Here is a 20965-nt window from a genome sequence, read left to right as displayed (position 1 = left end):
AGAAGACCTTTCTTAATAGACATGGAGAGTTTGGAAGAGTTATAAGTGTACAAGATTAGAAAGCTGACGGGCTCAGGGCCCAACCCACTTACTAGCTGTGCAGTCTTAGGTCATCTCAACCTGTTTTCTGCAAATAAGATTGATGAAAAGGAGAATTTAATGAGGATTTAAAGATGAAATGGAATAACGCACATTAGAGTGTCCTCTGAACTGTAAAGTACTAGGAGTTGTGTAACATACTTGTAAAGAACAAGACTCAGGACCCGCAGCCCTGATTCAGACCCCGGCTCTGCCACCTACTGGCTGCGGGACCTTGGGACAGTTACCTAACCTGTATCTCGTGGTTTACTCTAAGTAAAGTGGGCGGAAAAGTACCTCCATCACATCTTTTTAGAATTAAACAGTATAATATACATAAAATCTTGAGCACAACGTCTAGCATATAGTAAATACTCAACGTATGTTAGTTATTATGTTTTTTATCAACATCTTTTATTAGTGTGGTATCAATGACTGCACTTTCTTGTTATGCATATATTTCTATATCAAGGGCAAAGATTTTGTTTTATTCATACCCGTGATATCCCAAATCCTGAGCATGGGTACACATAGGGTCAAAGAAATATTTTATAAACTATATATATATTTACTTATATAAAAATAAATCTCATTGCCATTGTCAGTTGTCTTGGAGATACGTATGCACTTCAGATGGGGATGCTATTTGAAGAAGATAACATTTGGAAAGGACAGGAATGAACCTTTTTAATTCGAATAGTCAGACCCATCCCACAATGCCATCCAAGGAAAGAAGGCTGCACTTGTCTGCCATTAGACATAACAGTTCGATCCATGTGTTTGGATATCAAAAAATGGCACATAATACAGATATCCCAGCTCTCATTCTATTTCTCCGAAGAAATGAGGTTTGGACATTCCTAAATACATCTAGTTCTCCCTCATGAGGATGACAAAATGTCAGTGCTGTCCATTTTCACAAAGGTCAGGGTGTTGCCATGAAAACCAGAGACCAGTAAGTCAAAACGAGCTGCCTGATCATGTTAATTATGTGATTGCTTTCCTGGGGATGAAGGAATTCTAAACTAAAAAGAGGATAAGCTATAAATTATATATCAAATGTGTTTTATGAAAGCACAGCAAAAGAAAGATGCTTTAAAGCAATCCACAATTCATTTTACTTTCTAGAGCAACTGTTGCTCACAGCGGTAAACTCTTCAATGCAGAATGGCTAGAAAAATCAATTTACTTCTATAATAAAAAGGCTATTTGTTTCCTTGTAGAATCATGTGACACTGTTAGGCCTCTTCATAAATAATCACTCTGGACAATGTCCATGGTTTACAAATTCCCTAATTACACCGCCGATCATGTACCACTGAATATGCCTTATCCTGTGGAAATAGACACTACCGCCATTTTAATAGACATTTTGACATAACATGAAGCTGGCTCTTTCATGCTTTGTCAAGAGCAAAATGAAACAACCAGTGAACACAATGTTCGATCAACAGATCAGAGCCACATGTTCTTTAGAGCTAATAAGGTTTAATTAACAGATGCATTAGTAGCTAACTTGTCAATTAAAAAATAGAAGGAGGGTTTTCTTATAACACATGAAGACTTTATTAACAAATATTCTACCAATGCATGATTGCATTTTATGATCCATCCTGCTAGTCTGTAGAAGCATACAATGCTACAATAAAAACATGGCCTAATTTTAAAACCACACAAAAACTCATATAATGTCATTGATCGGAATGATATGTAACTCATTCTGAGCTAATACGCTTGTGGATAGAATTTAGTACCATTTTATTAATATGGTTTTATATTGCATTTTATTCCTAAGCAAGAATATTTCTGTTTAAATGTCTTCTAAATATATTTTGTTTACAAGTATTATTTAGACAGAATTGGTAAAAGTGCACTTATGTTTCATGTATACAGGACGGTAATTCAAACTAAATGCATTTTAGATACAGACATTTGAACTGTTTGTGATTTTAATATTTCTACTTCAAATATTTAAATTACCAGTATATTTCATGTTGTGCATAGAACCTTTTTTTAAAGTGTAATGATATGCTTCTCATTTCACATCTTTTTAATCTAGTCATCATTACTGACAGAACATCTCTAAAATTGGAGAAATTCTGATTTATTTACCCGTCATGTCACCAGACTTGAGAGGAGCCTGGTGTCCTCAATTATTCCTTTTCCCTGCAAAACATGGTCATGTCCTTTCTTCTAAAGCTTTCAGCCCTGATCCTAAGCTGTGTCTTAGGCTGACTTTCACCCAAAAGGACTTTCCAGGCTCCAATTCCTTACTCAGAGAGGTAAGAAGGCAGACACAATATGATTTGAGGTTTCTAAGATGGAGTCACTCATCAAAAACACATTTCTCACAGTACATCTCTGGACCCTGAAACCTCACTACTTGAGCTCATTCCACTGAGAGGCTGTGTGTTTTGTAGAAGGAGCCTGGGTTCTGCAGCCAGAATGGACCTATGTTCAACACCTTACTTCACTGCTTAGACACTGGGAAGCCTCGTAAAGTTACTGTGCTTTCTAAAGCTCAGGTTTCTCATCTGTAAAATGGGTATAATCACAACAGTACCTACTTCAAATGGCGTCTGAGGATTCAGTGAAGTACTCATTGGAAAGTGTTTAGCCCAGCAACTGGAATAATATAATAAATACTCCAAATATCTTAATTTTTTTTTTTTTTTTGTAAATAGGTATTCTATGTTATATGGTCTATAATTTGAAACACTTCAGCATCTGGTAATGCTTTGTTTCTTAAAGTGGGTGTGGGTCTATGTGCATGTCCACTGTTTAAGCTGCATGTTCACAGCTCATACATTCTTCTGTGTTTTCATTATGCTGCCATAGAAGTTTTTTAGAAAAATACTTCCCATAGACACTGTGATGAACATTTGTGTGCTGTAAGTTTTAATGTATATTCTAGTGTTATTGCTAATATTTAAATTATGCCACTCAGGAATACACCCCAGATGTGGTTAGGTAGCATCTTCAAGACCCATGCCCTGGGTCCACTCTTCTCAGTAAGCTGGGACAAGACAAGCATCATTATGCTGAGCTGCACTGGAGGATTTCTAATCCAGCATAATGTTGAAAGTGGTCTTCTTCAGTGAAATGAATACCGTTCAAGATGTGCCTTGGTTAGAACAGGGTAAGGCCTTGCCCCAGTTTCGTGAGTGGGATCTGAGACTAGCAAACAGGACCTAACACACTCTGGAGCGGGGTTCTCAGAGAAGGGGAGTGTTGTGTCTCACCATCAACAGAGGATGTAGTCACATGACACAACTAGAATGTCACCTGAATCTCTTTTTGAATATTTAACACCTGCCATAGTGATCCTTTTGTGCAAGGCCCTTGTCAAAGGTGTAACTGAATATCAGAATCACCTGAGAGAGAAAAGAAAAATATCCTTTTAATATAAGATGATGTAACATTTTAAAGCATGCTGCCAGCTCTTAGATTAGATTTGGAATCTGAGATTGTAAACTTAAATCAGGATGTATCTATAGGATACTTTTGGGACCCATTTCCCTCTCTATAACATGAAAGGTGTTAGGTAATCTATAAGTGCCCTCAGTATTTGAAAACTATCCCAATTATTGGGACATATAGAAATCTTTTAAAAATGTTTTACAAAATAGGTATCATCTGGGGACCTGCCCCAATAATCTTTTTTTTTACATAGATATTCAGAACTCATAAATATCCAAAAATGGCACCACCAAAATGCCAACTGTAATGATTTTTTAAATTTATTTAATCTCTTTCCTAAACTCAGTGATATCCCACCGTGAAAGATGAAAAATTAAGACTATGAAAATCAATGAGGCCCTTTTAATATTAAAATGTATTCATTTGTAAGCAGATTTTGGGGGGAAAGTTCTTGGCACTAGTGGTAGTTCTAATCTCTATTTTGGAGCTCTTGAAAGAAATCGCTTTGACTTAAGACATTCCAAACTGTAAAATGAAACCTAGATACTACAAACATAATAGTTGTTCTATCTGATGCTGGAAGATCTAGAATTCTAGAACTTTTACTACTGCATAAAGCAAAATGGTGATCAAACTGTTAGTCTTATGGCTACTTCTATTTACTTCTCTGTTCTTCAACTGATAACAGTAGATTGATAGTGACATCTACGAACATAAGAATCTAAAGTGTTATCCTAATTACGTAAGTAGTAAATATGATATTACTTCCCACAGCTCTGTCTTCTCCTCTAGTCAAAAGATCCAGAGCGAGTTCTGGCATAAGAGCTTTAAATAATATACCCTAATTTATATTCCATTCTAAACTATAAATTTGATGGAGACATTTATTCTTCATTAGTTAAGGAATATATTTGTTATAAGTCTTTCTTTAACTCTAGTAAATGATTGCTAGTTACTATAATTTTAAATGTAAATTATGGAACTAACTAATGGTGTTCAGTTCTCATTAGATTAATCTATATTTAGTCATTTAAAATTCAGATAGTTCCCATGTCCCCATTGCTTGCACTTATAAAAGAATAAAGGATATAGGAAGCATAAATTGGCTATTCTTTCCTATTTCTCATTGATTTGTTCTTATCTGAATGTAATCTGGGAATTTCAAAAAGTGTTTAAGTCTGCCAGGGAAGGAAATCTTCCACACAGGACTCAGTAATTAGACAATAGCTAATTAGCACTGTTAAACTGTAACTTGTAAGGTAGAACCTTTGTCTCGATATCTGGGGAAAAAAGTGTTGGGTATCTTAAGATAATAATTGGAGAAAAATTGTAAATCCAATGTTATTTCCATAATTACATAGATTCAATTTTACATGAGAAAATTCTAATATATAAACACAATTAATGTTTATTGAACTATTACAGAAAATAGAGAATTAATTTAGTGCATCCTACCTTTGCATTTATGCTCTCACAAAACTAAGTAGTAGAAATATTGATATAACTCATGCTTCTCAAAACAACTTACAACTTACTGACAAGGCCAACTAAAAACGTTTCAAATATTCCCTCTCACTCCTTTAAATGATCTCACTGAAAAGAGAATTAGTGTAATTGCTACTTTCTGTAAATCTCTCTCCCTTATTCTCTCTCTTGTTTCCACCTTCCCTCCCTCCTTCAATTCTCAATCCTTTCACTTGAAGGAAAATAAGAGCTCACTTCCACTATCAAAATCCATGCATCAATATTAAAGTATCTGGGACAAATGTAATCCTTCATAGGCCTCCTCCTGCTGATGAAGAGGTATTGCAGGCCCTAACAACAGTGTAAATACAGGAAACTTTCCACTGGATATTCCCCTATTCCATATAAATTGAGGAGCTCTTTTTCTTCGATTTCCATTGACCACTCTTTTTTCATTTTCTTCATGGTTTCCGCTTTTTTCCACCTTCTCCTTGGATATTTTTTATCTTTGCTTCATATTCTCTTCTTGGATAAGCTCATCCACTTCTAATTAATGCAATTTCTTATGAAATCCATGTTTTACTTCTGACCTTTCTCCTGGTCATCAAAACTAATTTTCTAATTGGTCGCCAGAAACACAAGGATATCTTACCAATCTCCCAGCTACAATTAATCCCAAATCAATTTGTCCTTTCAAACCTCTCCTAAAACCTAAAATCTCTCACTCAGAATGTGGCATTACCATATCTAAACAACCGAGTATAACATTTTGCAACCATAGATGTACAACATACCTTGGAAGGGATTGAAGAACTCATCCTAAGTAAATAGTTTCCAACTATGTGTGGTTAAATTAATACTGTGTGAACATGGATACATGTGTGAATTCAAGTCAGAATCCTTTGTCCAAATATAGTGTTACATACAAGTTCTCTATATAAAAGAGATTTATGTTTAGCGCTGATTGAAGTTAGAAGGGGGAAAAAGGAGGTAAAATTCTCAGCTGGTTATTTACCTTACCCTGCAGTTCAGTAGCCTTTGAGAATATTTCAAAAAAAATCCCTAGTTATCATTGGAACACCATTTGGAAATCACTTACCCAGCTGATCCCTTTATTCTGTAGATGAAAGTTTTGAGGTCCAGCCAGACCCAAGGTCATAAAGCCATCAAGTGGTAAATTTGGGCCTGGACACGAGTCCGGGGCTCTGCACCACGTGAAGCTGTCTGCTGTCAGTCAGGCATCTCTTAAACTGACTCAAGAACATTGGTCACTGACTTAACAGCCCCTTAACGGGAGAGGTTGTGAGTGCTCCTCAGCATCTCAGCTGATTCCCAGCAATCTCTTCAGCTAAATAAATAGTACCCCCCCACCCCCACACACACACTCCAATCTGCAGATTCTTTTTTCTTATGTTCCTTTTTTTTCCATTCTATTTCCTCAAACTCCTTAAAAATATGCCAAAGCTGTAGTGGGGAGATAAGTAATCTAAGATGCAGAGGTTAGCTGACTTCTCAGAGGAAGTTCTCAAGTGAGTCTCATGCTTTCTCTATTAGCTAAGCCTTCTGTGTCTTTTCCTCTCTCACCTGACACACCCCTAAAGCATTGCTTGTGCCCACTATCTTATTACTTCCTAAGAATAATTTTCTGCCTTCTTTCTCACATTATCTCTAAATGACTCACTGAATCCCTCCTCGCAACGCAAAGGTAGTCTACACTGTTGGGGAAGCAGGAAAAGTTTTCTTTGCCCAGTTGATTGGTTGACTAGGAAGCCTCCGGAATGGCTCCTGAGCTGTCTTTTATTTCTCCACCATTCTCCTTCTAACTGTCTTTTTTTTGGAACTCTGCAGATTCATCCAATGACTAGGTCCCCAAAACAGCAATCTGATCACACTGTTCCCTTGATAAAATTCTTTGATCATTCTTGATTGTGTGAATGAGATCTGATGACATTCATTTTGTTCTAAGATCTAGTGCCATATAAGCCTCATTCTTCCTCCAGTCAGATGCCACCTGCTCTATGGAACTCGTGCTGACCAGATTCAATAATTTCATCCTGTACGCTTCTATATCACTCTGATAGTTTATAAAGCACACAGTAGACTCTATCTGTTATTAAAGTTTTTCAAGTGTATTCCCACTGGGATATAAAATCCATTATGAATTAGATCCTATACATTTTTATTTCTTCCTATATCCCCTTTCCTATAGAGGTTGTTTAATAAATATTTTTTGGATTGAATATGCACTATATTTCATGAATTAACCCCAAAATTGTGGGTGACAGCTATACTCAATTTCTTCTGCTATACTAGAACACGTGGCGCTATTCCTACCTGCATCGTCAGTTAACTTCTCTCTAATTTAAATTTCCAAGCCTCAGTCTTCCTCCACTAAGGACAGTTTCTTTAGTGCTGAGAGCTTGTGAAATAAAGGACAGATATACCAAATGGAAGGAAAAAACACCAATGACGTGAGCTGTAAATGACATGAGCTGTGGGTTTTCTATCTTCATTAAGAAAACTTCAGAAGTTTCAGGAGGTCTTTGTAAACTGCTCCCATCTGATCCATCCCACCTTTACTCTGTGTAATTTCAGCAATCTCTCTCTTAGGTCATTGAGCACATGCTAATATGGCACTTGGCAAGCTGTCTGAAGGTATCTTTACCCTAAAAACCTTCAAATATGGATTTTTGACTATTTGAGTGCTTGATACCAAAGACAACAGGGAACTGGACATAAGCTCCAACACCACAGTCTCCATCTAACTACCTGAAGCTAAGTGATAACTACAACAATAATACAAACGATAATATTTAATGTGGACAATGGACATTTTCTCAAACTTACTTAAGTGTGAGTATAAACATCTTTAGAAAACTTTGCTATTTCTGCTATCTTTCTTTTCTCATCTTAAACAAACAATCTGAATAAAAGCCATATTAGTTATTCAAACACAGATTCCAGACAAGTCCCTTAGCCACCCCCAACACTTCCAGACTGTTGCATTTACACGTCTCCTCTGTAGAAAATCTGCATCATCCACTGCGCAATGCAAGACTACCATCAGGGAGTAGAAGAAATAATTCCAACTTATTAAATAATATTTTAAATAAAAACATATTTAAGGAGTTAAACCTATTTTCAAATACGCAAGATTAAGCATATAATATTCTTCTTGGTAAATTTTACATAGGTAAATATGAATTTATATAACCAGGCCTAACATATAGGCTAACATTAACACCATCCCTTACTGAAAGCACCAGTGAAAGGAATTGGGTATCTCTGCGAGTATGCAGAGCTCAACATTTCCTAAAGAATGCTCCGTGTACACGATCAGTGAAAACAGTCTTTTTCAGTTCAGTGTCTCTCTGGGAAATTCACTAAGCACAATAAAAATTTAAGGCTCTAAGGACCACAGCGCAGTGTAGATATCTGTTGGCCACATTTAGTTCCAGTCCCAATGCTGTAGGTGAAGAGGAAACCTATGAACAGAAAATGGGAAAGGCTGTAGAAGAGATAATTTCTTGTGTTTTAGGGTGACAGTCTCCCTACTGACACACTGCTCGAAACACTGTGCTTCTTCCTAGCCCATATCAGGGACAGATATACTGCCCCTTCCAATAAGTGCCAGAGTCAACTGAGAGAGAGGAAGCTTCAGCACTTGGAGTAAATTCAGTCTGTATGAACCAGTCCTGCCTGAGGCCAGCGTGAAAAGTAGCCAATCAACCATTTGGAAAAGAGGACACTGACTCCATAATCAGGAGACTCTGAAGTCCAGAGTGTATCTCATTTTTAAGTTGTGTTTCTTTCATTGTCTCCTCAGCCATTCAATTCTTTAAAAATATGGAAACAGATAAAAGATAGATGAAAGACTTCACAAACCAGAATAGAGACAGCAGCAGAAAATCTTGGATGTTAGGAATGAAACGAGCAATTGCAAGGTAATCTCAGGAACCCTTGCAGCGTAATTCTAGAATGTGGACCACCCTAGCTTGATCAGCTTGAAGATGATCAGCTTAACAAGAGACCCAATAAAATATACACATAAGTGAGGAATAGGGAAAGACTGAGATTGTGCCTCAATCTATAGAAAATATATTGTTTGTATACACAAAAAACAGTTAGTTACATGGGGGTTTAACTTAGTTTCCTAGTAAGGCCATAAAGTTCAGCTTTGTTATTATTTATTTCTTAACAGGGTTTCAAAAGTCTAGGTTAGAGATCAGCACACTATGGCCTGTAGGCAAAATATGGCCCACCATCTGTTTTTGTAAATAAAGTTTTATTGGAATACAGCTGTGTCCATTCATTTTATTGTCTGTGCCAGCTTCTGTACTGTAATAGAGCAGAACAGTTGCAACAGAAACTACATGGCCTGCAAAGCCGAAATATTTACTATCTTGCCCTTTACAGAAAAAGATTACTGACCTCTGTTCTCCATCATTAATTTGGAGGTCATGGATTGAACCTCACAATTTTGGAGTCCAGGAAGAAGATAAATTTTTCTGTGTCCAGTAAGTCAGGAACCAATTACCTAACTTTTGACTGCATGGAAGCTTCCTCTGATCAAAGCATTGTCAGGTCCTACATGTGATAGTCTTACTTACGACTCCCTCTAACATAAAACCACCTATCATTCACTGTAGTCATCCTATAGAACTTCAGTTTTAATCAGCAGAATTTCATGAGTTTCTATTCTTCCTTAACCGGAAAAAGGCAAAGAAGCAAATCCAGTGACGTGGACTTCGTCATTTTTCTTTTGCCCTCCTGCTCATTAAGCATCCTATGTTGTGTGCCACAGCCTGAGGTGATCGAGAACTTTGATTTCACAGATGTGAATACTTGTACAGACATTTGTTAACTATCATATTTATAGTAACTAGTCAGGTAGTCAGCAGCAAAGCTAAAATTCCAAACTCATTTTCTCAGCTGGGCACCTCTGTGCACCTATACTTATGTTGCTGTCTCTGGATTAATCCTCTAAATCCTGCTCCATTTTCTGCTATATAAAATGCTCATGTACTCTAATAAGAGAGGAAAAAATCATCCACTCTGTATTGCGTCTTCTGCTGTATTTGCCCAGCAGATGTCTCACCATGAGAATTCCACAGATCACCAGTCTCACTGTTTATATCTTCTAGGCATGATGCAGATGCTTCTGAGTTTACTATCAACCTACAAGTGTGTCAGGTCATGCAAAGGAATACGTGCAGGCTAATGAGCACCCAAAGACTTTAACACGGAACAACACTGGAGGAGGCAATGAAATGTTTTTCAGCAAGCCCTCTGAAGATTAAAAAACCACTGTAACAATTATATTTATGTAAATGAATAACAACTAAGTGACAGTATTTCAAGGGTTGATTTTAACTGTTGTCAAAATTTTAGGCTAAAATTCACATGCATTATTCAGCCAGTATGTGAAGGATTTTCATTTTACAAAATTGTATTGTTAACAATTAAAATTTCAGTATATTTAATATTCAATGGATAAATTTATAATTACTATAATGTATTTTTTAGGTCATCTGTAGTCTAGCCAGATAAAATATAGCTTCAGTAATAATAATAATAAAATTGAAATATACCAATATAACTTGCTTATATTAATATTAATATCAATTAATATTAATCCTACAGGAATAGCAAGGAGTGAAGAATCACATAATATTCCTGGGACTTTCTTCATCCTGTATATTTTGCCAAATGCACCCTCCCTCCACTGTCACCATCACAATGCTACTTCCATCAAGATGTAACTCAAATGTCATTTTTCTGTGACACTTTCCTGGGTCACATTGAGAAAAGCATTCACAATTCCTACAAGGTCTGATCAAACTTTAAGTAAGTATAGCTTTCATCCCACTATAATTGTGCCTAATTTCTAAGTCATCTGACATCTAAGTAATTTGACGACTTAGATGGTAAGGTCCTTAGGGGCAAGGCCCACTTTTCTATCACCATATGACGTAGATCCAGATACAGAGCAATAACACAGTAAAAGAATCTACAAGAACCATGAATTTTAAATTGACAAAACAACAAATGCTCACAATGAAACAATTTGAATGTTTAGAGAATCAGGAGGAATCAGGAGGAAAAAAAGTTTCTAATGTTGAATTACTGTGAAAATAAGACAATCTATCATTACACATATCATAGTTTTTGTTATTCAATCAAATGCATGAGGCAAATTTCAAAATACATGTAGCCTCTCTTTTCAGTTTTTCTAAAATCAAATCATTGTCTTTTAAAAATATTAATAATTCCGTACACTTGGATTTACCTTCCTGACATATTTTATATTTCAATTTTAAAAGTCCTCCAAAACATATCTACAGACATGTCTCTGTCATTAGAAAATGCTTTCCAAATGTATTAGGCGAAAGTACCTTATGGTACCTCATCCTCTTCTTAATAAGTTTCACATATGTCTCTTAAAACACAGTAACACTAGGATTCAATGTAAGAGTCTATATGAAAAACAAAAGGTTCAGAAATTTTTTTTTTAAGTTTAAAATGTCTCCCTAAAATAGCTGATGTTTAACACATAAGAAAATCACTGACCACTTGGTCAATCCTAAATCCCTAAAATATTAACAATAGAAGTAGCAAAACCCAGCATCCAAGAGGGCCACACATATTCACTATGTCCTAACAGTAGCGTCCTTCTCTTTGACTTCACTCACCCAGTGTGTGGGACTTTCCTCTGAATCCTATACAGCTCACAGAACTACTATAGTCCAACATTTTCCTCCACGCTATAGCTCGTTCGTTCTCAGCGTTCAAACTCCATCCCGGGAATATCTCTACATTTCATACTAAAGCACTGCTTTAAGTGTAGTCTTCTAGCAGGTGGGGACAAAAATAATTTTTATTGATATCAGTTGAACCATGCAACCTCAGATTTACAGATCTTTATACTGTACTCTGGTATTCCACTCTGCTGTAAGCAAAATGGGACATCAAAGCGAGTTTCCACATGACGACAGAGTACGTAATCGCCTTCAGTGACTCGTCCTTCAGGTTAAACACCATCTTCTCGGTTAAACACCATCTTCTCCAAGCCTCCCTATCAAAATACAATCCCCTGCACAGGCCAGCCCCAGGAGCACGCTACCTGCACAGTCACCCTTAGAGGGCCCATGCTTGGTTTAATGCTCTGATGTTGCCATCACGAAATTGTTAGCAAGTTCTGAGCAAGGGATCCACTTTTTTATTTTCACTCGACACCACAAATTATGGAGCCAGTCCTGCCCCTGAGAGTGATAACATGATAAATCATAGTATAAATTGATTTATTGAATAGCTTTTCTTAAAATCAGTAGGGAATTACAACAAGAACAGGAAGAGAGACACCAAATGTCCATCTTGCAGAGGTAACAGAAGGAGGAAAGAAAACTTGAAAGGACAGCTATGTGCACAAAGTAGCTCATTTCTCTATTTAATAATTATTCACTGAGTACCTACTAAGTGTCGTGTATTGTTCCCAATGCTGAGATCACAACAATGAACAATAGGGACAAAGTCCCAGCCTTCATGGAGCTTCCCCTCTAGGGAGGAGACTGACCATAGCCAGGTCTGCCTGTGGTGGGCGGGGGACAACAAAGGGGAGTGTTTTGGAAGAGGACTTAATATATCTCCTTTATCTCTAGGATTGTTATGTTTGGTAACCAGACAAAATGGTGACAGTTAAGAAACTTTATTATAACTCAACTTCTATTACTAAGAGGCATTTCTTGAATATTTTCTGCTTTTCTGATCATCTTTTGGCATTTTCCTTTTAGGATTTTTGGAAATTTCATGAATCAATGCCGGTTATCTTCTCTACTTTGTCATTTACAAAACATAGTTTCAAATAGGTGACATAACTAGTCTATTTAAAAATGAATGTTAGCAATCATTTTGGGAGTAATTATATAATGTTCCCTCCTTCTCTCCATTTTGTGCTCCTTCTTTTGTCTAAGTTTAGTGGAGTATGAACTGTGCTCCCATCAGACAAGTCTCATTGATTCTTTGGATCTGAGTTAGCATTACTAGTTCTGAAAAAGAAACAAGCAAACAAAACTAGGACAACAACCAACCAAACAAAGCAATGCTTATAGTTAAGTGGAGACCAATTCTGGAAAATCATCCCTCCTAAATCAGGACAAATGATCCTGGATCCTACAAACTTGTTCTTAAGCTTACAGGAACTATCATAGTGGGAGGTCACCTAGCACACTGAAGTAGGCGATCAATGGATGTTGACTGAATGAATACATAAACAAATGATGACTGACTGGGCATACCAACAGCTTTCCCTTAGATATCCTAAAATGAGTCATCCCCTCGTGCTAGCAGCATTTGAAACATAGGTTAGATGAAAAATAGTGATTGTTGGTGTTGCTTTACTTAGAAAAGGACACCCATCCAAACACAAGTACTTTTCACCACCCTAACTTCCTTTTATGTTAATTGTAGCTGATGAAAATGGACCATTCCTTAGAAATAATGCAGAATGGTGAAAAGTCAGCACATTCGGTCAGCCTGAAGTATGGACCTATATCCTTTAAGGAGTGAAATCAATCCAATGTGCACTGCAATTTGGAGTCATGAGAAAACACACAATCACAGGTCAACCTGTTAACGTGCACGAGTCAAAATGCTGCCTGACTAGAAAGCAAAAGCCTGCTGTTTAAACTGCCTCGAAACAGAGCATGTCTGCTAGCTACATTTGTGCTCCATGTCTTCAACACATATTATTCACCCTAGGATGATATAAAAATCTTAAATTAAAATTCAATCTGGCAACAAGCTGGCAAAACAAAGAAAGCTACTTTGGAGTCCTCCAAATGCACACTGATTACAGTTCATAGAAGCCCAGGCTTTCAAACTCCAAGAGTCCAGCGAGTGTGTCCTCCCACCCCGCAGCCCTGCACGTGTCCTCATCTACAGATGCACATAGCACTGAGAGAAAATTGATAACATATTTACATTTTTAACCTTAGAAAGAATTTCACTCAAAGATATTTTTATATTTCACCAGTCTCATTGTAAAGAGATTCTATCATAAGTTTCTTCGAAACGTCACATCTAATTACAACTTTAACACCTTTATCATTGTTTTTTATTGGTGGAAAATACATTTCTTTATATATCTTATAATTAAATACTCAAATTATCTATCTTAGGACTAAATAGTTTCTGTTTGTTTAAAATTTCTGAGAATTATCTTAACTCTTTAGACATTTATTGTTTAAATGTATTAATTAATATAATTTAAGGCTCTACAGAGGGTTCCTAGTTAATTACAACCCCCCACCACCTCCAAAACTGGTACTATTTAATCTGGAAGCCTATATCTATCACAGCCAATGCCATTAATTTTATTTGTACTATTTCTGTAAAACCTCATGTAAATCCAAATCAAAACAGAAGTAAAGATGTCTCTCAATGTAATATTTATTGGGCATTCAGAATGTTAGGATTTTGGTCTTAGGAAACTTGAAAAACAAGAATGTTCTTAGCTTGATTGAAGGCTATTTTGTCTGCTGAATGTAAACAAATTACTGTGAATATCTTTTGCATCGTAAATATGCTTCTTACCTGTGCTGCTGGATATATTAACATCAATACTGATATCAGATATTCCTCCTCCCTTCAGAGATGCTACACATGTGTATGTCCCAAAATCCGTGAATTTTAAATCAATGATGTCCAAGTTTGTCGTTCCCGGGGAGACATCTGGATCAGTCTGTGTAATAACCATCCGCTCAGAACTTCTTAATGGACGACCATTTTTAAACCAACTAAATGTTAACTCCTCAGAAGGAACAGCTTCTACTTGGCAAGATATTTTCACCTCACGCCCAATCTGGATGTTGTCATCTTTGTGATAAGGATCAGGTGTGATCCAAAACCGTCCTTTTTTTAATGCTAAAACATAAAAATTCCATAAGTAGTTAGTGTTACTTTCATAATCTTAGGGATTCATTCACTCTAGGTAATTATCTCTGGGCTGAAATAACGCAAAACAAAATAAAATAAAATATATACATATTTCTTTGTCATTTCCAAGTAGTGTGCATATCAATAAATCTCATTTAGCTAATCTAGAAATAATCTAAAGACCTAAGTCATTGGAAGACTCTAAACATTGATTTTTATAAATTGGATAATATTTTCCAGTGACATAAAAATTTTTAAGTCTATAAATGATACTTAAACATTGTCGCCACTGAATTTTGAATAAATGGTGCAACCTGTTTATATAAAGTCATTAGGTATTAGAATTAAAAATAATAATATGGATCATTAAGCCCAATTCCTTCCCTATGCCAGCCCTTAATTATGGCACAATTTCCCAAATGACTCAAATATTGCACAAATGTCATATTAAAGAAAATTCTTCTAAGGTTGTGTCTACATGCTGCCCAAATTTGGTAAGAATTGAGTCAGTTCACATTCATGAGGCATTTTCATATGCTGAAATAATCTGAACTAAAAAAACAGGTGTTTTTAAAACACGTGCTGTGACTGCTCTCTTCCACCATACATGGCTGTTTCTAGTTGGAACTGTTTGCTGGCTCTCTCATGCAGATGGACAAAAGAACCTCTTGGCAGACGGCTTGGAAACATGCTGTGTGTGTGTCCCAACAGCAGTGCCGTCGGGGTCTGAGGTCAGGGCTATTCTCACAACCCGGTTCAATGGTGACAACCAGCAGAGGCTGCCGGGGGAGCATCTACCGGCTTCCCAAGGGCTCTGGTCCTGACTTTGAATGATACTGTGGGACTCCATGCGGAAGAGAGTTTGCTCCTTTTTATGGCAGGGATGTTCTTGTACACACATTTCTCTTTTCCAACATCCTACCCATTTCCCTCTCCCTTAACATCGCCATCCCTATAAGATGAAATGTAGCAAATGCAGTGAAACATAATTATCAGAATAAAATAGTGTCCATTCACTTTTAACATTAACCTAAATATATAATGACACTGGAAAGGTGATGTGAATTTAGAGGACCTGCAGATACTGAAGAGCTTCTAATTGCAGTTTGGCTACCATTCCTGAGTTTAACTTGAGTTTCCTTAGTTAGTCCAATAAAGGCCAGGAAATATCATAGAAATCTGTAGAACTATGTAAGAATGTACTAGAGATTAATACAGTTTTAAATCTTAAAAAATTTTGCTCTTAATTTTCTTTACTCTTAAGCCCCAAATATTTTCCTCTGCCTTCTTCTTTGCATCTTAGTGTGGGGAGATAAATTAATATCAAAAGCAATGTTTATATCTTTCTTTTTATTGAAGAAATATTTACAGGACTCCTGTTCAGGACTAGGCACTAAGAGGGGCCCCATTTCCACGAGATGAACACAGCAGACATACCCTGACTCTCATGTATTGTAAATTGTGTACTCATAGATTATATGAGTCCAATTTATCCCTCCAACACTTAGGATACGTATGTCTAGAAAAGCCACACACTGCATAGATATGAATTGTTTTATAAGTTTGAAGAAGTCTGAATCTTGAATCTTAGAAGAGAATCTTCCAAAATATTTTTTAGAAAATGCACAAAGCTTCAGTCTTAATGAAAACACCAAAAGACAAATATTTAAGTCACATTCTCATATTGTTGTTTGTTACATTTTTCCATAGTAAAATGCAACTTACGAACCTGATTTATTCCTAATCATATCTGTATCGGTACATGACTCTAGGATGAAATTAGGAGAAATTATGGCATTCTATTACCTAGAGTCATATATTTATATTTTAATAGACACTGAATAATGACTTTACATTATATCTTTACATTGAAAGGGAAATGTGCTGAAAATGTCTACATCTGGCTACTATATTTGGTATATAATATTGTGCACATATAATTCAGATGTAATTGAAGTTCTATAGCACAAAGCAAATCATAAGATCACAGACATCCTTTTCTTTTTTTTTTCTTGTGAGGAAGATCAGCCCTGAGCTAACATCCATGCCGATCCTCCTCTTTTTGCTGAGGAAGACCAGCCCTGAGCTAACATCTATTGCCAATCCTCCTCCCCTTTTTTCCCTTTTTCTCCCCAAAGCCCCAGTAGATAGTTGTATGTCACAGTTGCACACCCTTCTAGTTGCTGTATGTGGGACGCCGCCTCAACATGGCTAGACAAGCGGTGCATCGGTGCGTGCCCGGATCCGAACCCGGCTGCCAGTAGTGGAGCACGCACACTTAACCGCTAAGCCACAGGGCCGGCCCCCATCCTTTTCTTTTTTTATAGATCTAAAAAATAGTATGTCAAGAAGCATTTACTTTTTAAAAAATATATATTAATTTATTAATCGCTTCATATGGGAGTACCGATAAAACAAATTTCATTCCAAAGTTATATGTTGGTTGCCATATACAAACACAAGAAAAAACTCTGATGTTTCCACGGTTAACATTTATTTACCAGGCAGTCATTGTTTTCTACCTCCATTGTCTGCATAGTGACATAGTAAGGTGCTACTGACATTGAGAGAACTGCAAACCCATCAGACAAATTAGATTTAAACTACTAAACAATTCAAAAGCCACGGTTAAAAAAAACATGAAATCAAGATCTTTATTATCTGTTATGGACTGTTTTGTTCATGAGAAATAACTTTCAAAATCCAAAGTAAAAAATATTAAAGATTATAAATCTGGAAATCAATTAATGAATAAGATTAAAGATGATATGCAACTATATTTTTTCATAGAAAACAATATAATCAAGTGGATTTATAAGCATGAACTCAGTGCCACAAACATTTGTTGATCTCAATATCAGACAATTCTATGATTTGGCCAAAGTTAATCATACTAGTCTTCCGAATGACAGATTCTGAAAAGGAAAAGAGGGACAGTCTGGCAAGTGAGCTAAAGTTAGGGAACGTCAGAATAAGTAGCATGGATCATTTCACTGGAGATGAATCTCTTTGAGTTCGTTTTATGTTACCCCATAACAAAATATCTAGTTTTGCATATAGAACAGAGATGCTCGAAGGGAAAAAAAAAAAGTGTGTGTGTGCATGTAGCCATCTATAGCAACAGAAAACAGTTAAATTTATTTGATTTTTTAACCTGCTGTGGCTGCTCAAAAAGCTAAGAGCATAGATCTGTAAACCAGGCACAGGTACACTAAGAACTTGAAACCTAATCCTAGTTTTTGATTTCCATGTGGTCCAATATGCGCAATCTAATTTTTATGGGTCAAGTGCATCATTTATAAAAATAGGAGGTGATAGTACTAGGCTCCCTCTGAGGCCTATTGTGAGAAATAGCTTATTAGCAATAGTGCAGAGCTTCGAAAATAAAGTGTTTAATATAGTTAATCAACTGGGAAGCATGTTCCTTCGTTTATAATTAAACACTCTCTTTTTCAATGAACAATTTATAGTAGTTCACGCAATGTTAAAGTCATTTCCTGCTACCAGTTAAGATTTCAAATGCTTAAAATCAATCTGCCATTAGAACCAGAGAATAACAGGGGTCCAATAGACATAACAAGACTCTATAGAACTAAAGAAATTCTATGGAAAAATAGAGGAGAAATCCCTTTCCCCAAATGCAATTTCTTAGTCTGAATATTGAAAATCTCCTAATACCAGCCTAAGAGAACATTAGGTTTAGCTTAATGTATCATAAATTGTGATGGATGAACCTCAAAAGGTACTTGTTTAGTCTGGCAATGCATGTAAAGAATTGGCATCAAGATGAGCTTCTGTTCTGGATAATCAGTTTAGAAACATTGCAATATAACCCATAGCCCCCTTTTTGAATATAGTGAGAACTGAATGCAAACTTGGCCCACATTTGCTTTCAACACGTTCCCCGCGAGGACATTCCAATAGCACTTGCTGAACTCCCTCTCCTTGGAGATTTACAGAAGTGCTTCCTTTATAGAAGGAAGCCGTGTACAAAAGCAAAGATACTTCAGAGGTCTGGGCAGGCTCGCTGCCGACCTTCCCTAGAGATCAAAGTGGATTTCTGCCTGTGAACGTCTATAGTTCCAGAGAAGACTTCCATTATTTAAAATTAGATTACTTCTTGAGTTTATCCTTGAGTGAGAGACCATTGGCTTTGGAGAAGTCTAGGCTTCTGGCTTTCAGGGATACAAACTCAATGCAGATAAAGCCCAAGAGGAGGCTATGAGACTGTATCTTGCTTGTAGCTATAGACTTAAAACTATAAAATGCTCTGATTTGTTTGTCAAATGTTCCATAAGCTATTCAACACATAGTAGTTCCATAATAAAAAACAATTTGTAGACAGAACAAAAAATGACAATGTTTTAAATTTCAATGAGAAAGTCTCTCATTGGAGATAAGAAATATCAGATGTCAGCTTTTGAACCTCTGCTAAGAATCTATTTCAGAAAGATGATGAGACACAGAGTGACCCATGATCACCATTCCAAGTAGACAAATTAGTTAAAAATCTCCAAACATACCACTTCTTATAATCCCAGTAAGATTCTGGTCAATATGAAAAACTGGCAAAATGTTGCTGAGAGGAATGAATCTAGAAATCATTAGTAGTGTAATCAGAAAATAAAAATTGATTTTCTACCAATTTATTCTCTGTTAAAGACAATAAAAATATTTGAGTGAAAAAAGCAGCATTGGATGTCAAGTGAATAAAAGTTGGAAATACATTACATTACCAAAGCAATTTAGTAAATGATGGCATATATAATCTGTCCTATTAGCATTAGCATCTGTCCTATTACCTGCATCAACCTTTCACCTCAGGAGGACTGTGAACACCTGGGGAGGGGGTCACGCCTTATTCTTCTGACCCTAGTTCCTTGTTAGAGTTGGTCTTCAATAGTTTTCATCAGATTTAATTAAAGTTGACATTTCAAAGCATTAACTTTATGGATTCCACTTGTTTCCATTTAGTCTAATATGTCTAATAATTCTGTTTTTGTTTGGTAGTCTTATGTTCTGAGATGCATGAGGGGAAATAGGATAGAGAAAAGAGAAGAGATTTGCTGTCCTCTAGGACTCGGGGTTTTATTGTGGGAGCAGAAGAATACTTGATGAACAAACAGTATTACTACTATAGGAATACCGTGAGAAAGAGGATCTGTACAGAAAAACTCAGGAGACCTCATTCTATCACAGCCTCTGACTGGCTGGTTATGTGTCCTGGTCATATAATGTGTCAGGGACATCAGCTACCAAATGTGATAGGTGTGATTCATCCCTGCTTTGTAAAGGGGACTGAATTTCCTGCAAAAGGGCTTGTTTACATGCTTTAGAGCTCAGCTGACAATCATTTCTAAGGAAAAAGGAAGAAAATTGACATCTAAGCAATAGTATTTGCCAAAACCTGTTTCAGAAAAAGGTTAATAGGAATCATGTTAAAAGAAAACGGAACAAATAAAGTTTGGGGATTGATTATATGAGTGAAAGTTTGCTTTTCTGAAATCCTGAGAAAAAAGAACAAAGCTGGAGGTATCACACTCTCTGAATTCAAAGTATACTACAAAGCTATAGTAATCAACACAGCGTGATACTGACAGAAAAACAGACCCACAGATCAATGGAGCAGAATTGACAGCCCAGAAATAAACCCACACATTTCTGGACAGCTAATCTTCGAAAAAGGAGCCAAGAACATACAGCAGAGAAAAGAAAATCACTTCAATAAGTGGTGTTGGGAAAACTGGACAGACATGTGAAAAAGAATGAAAGTAGACCATTATCTGACACCACACACAAAAGTTACTCAAAATGGATTAAAGACTTGAATGTAAGACCTGAAATCATAAAACATCTAGAAGACATAGGCAGTACGCTCTTTAACACCAGGCTTAGTAGTATCTTTTTGAATATGGCAAAGGAAACAAAAGAAAAATAAACAAATGGTACTACATCAAACTAGAAAGCTTCTGCACAGTGAAGGAAACGATCAACAAAATGAAAAGTAAACTTACCAATTGGGAGAAGATATTTTCAAACCATATATCTGATAAGAAGTTAATATCCAAAA

General features: G+C 36.3%; 1 protein-coding gene across 1 annotated transcript in view; it reads right to left on the bottom strand.

Annotated features, from left to right (window-relative positions):
* Nucleotides 1-20965, bottom strand: part of MDGA2 (MAM domain containing glycosylphosphatidylinositol anchor 2) — a 786958-nt gene that overhangs the window by 198239 nt on the left and 567754 nt on the right. The window contains exon 7 of the mRNA XM_058540638.1: nt 14554-14883. Coding sequence (XP_058396621.1) covers nt 14554-14883 — 330 coding nt within the window. The remainder of the gene's footprint in view (nt 1-14553; nt 14884-20965) is intronic.

The sequence above is a fragment of the Diceros bicornis genome, chromosome 5 (genome assembly GCF_020826845.1).
Source record: "Diceros bicornis minor isolate mBicDic1 chromosome 5, mDicBic1.mat.cur, whole genome shotgun sequence".
NCBI classification, from domain to species: domain Eukaryota; kingdom Metazoa; phylum Chordata; class Mammalia; order Perissodactyla; family Rhinocerotidae; genus Diceros; species Diceros bicornis.
The sequence above is the reverse complement of the archived record's forward strand: the minus strand, read 5'-3'. Positions and strand labels throughout refer to the sequence as shown.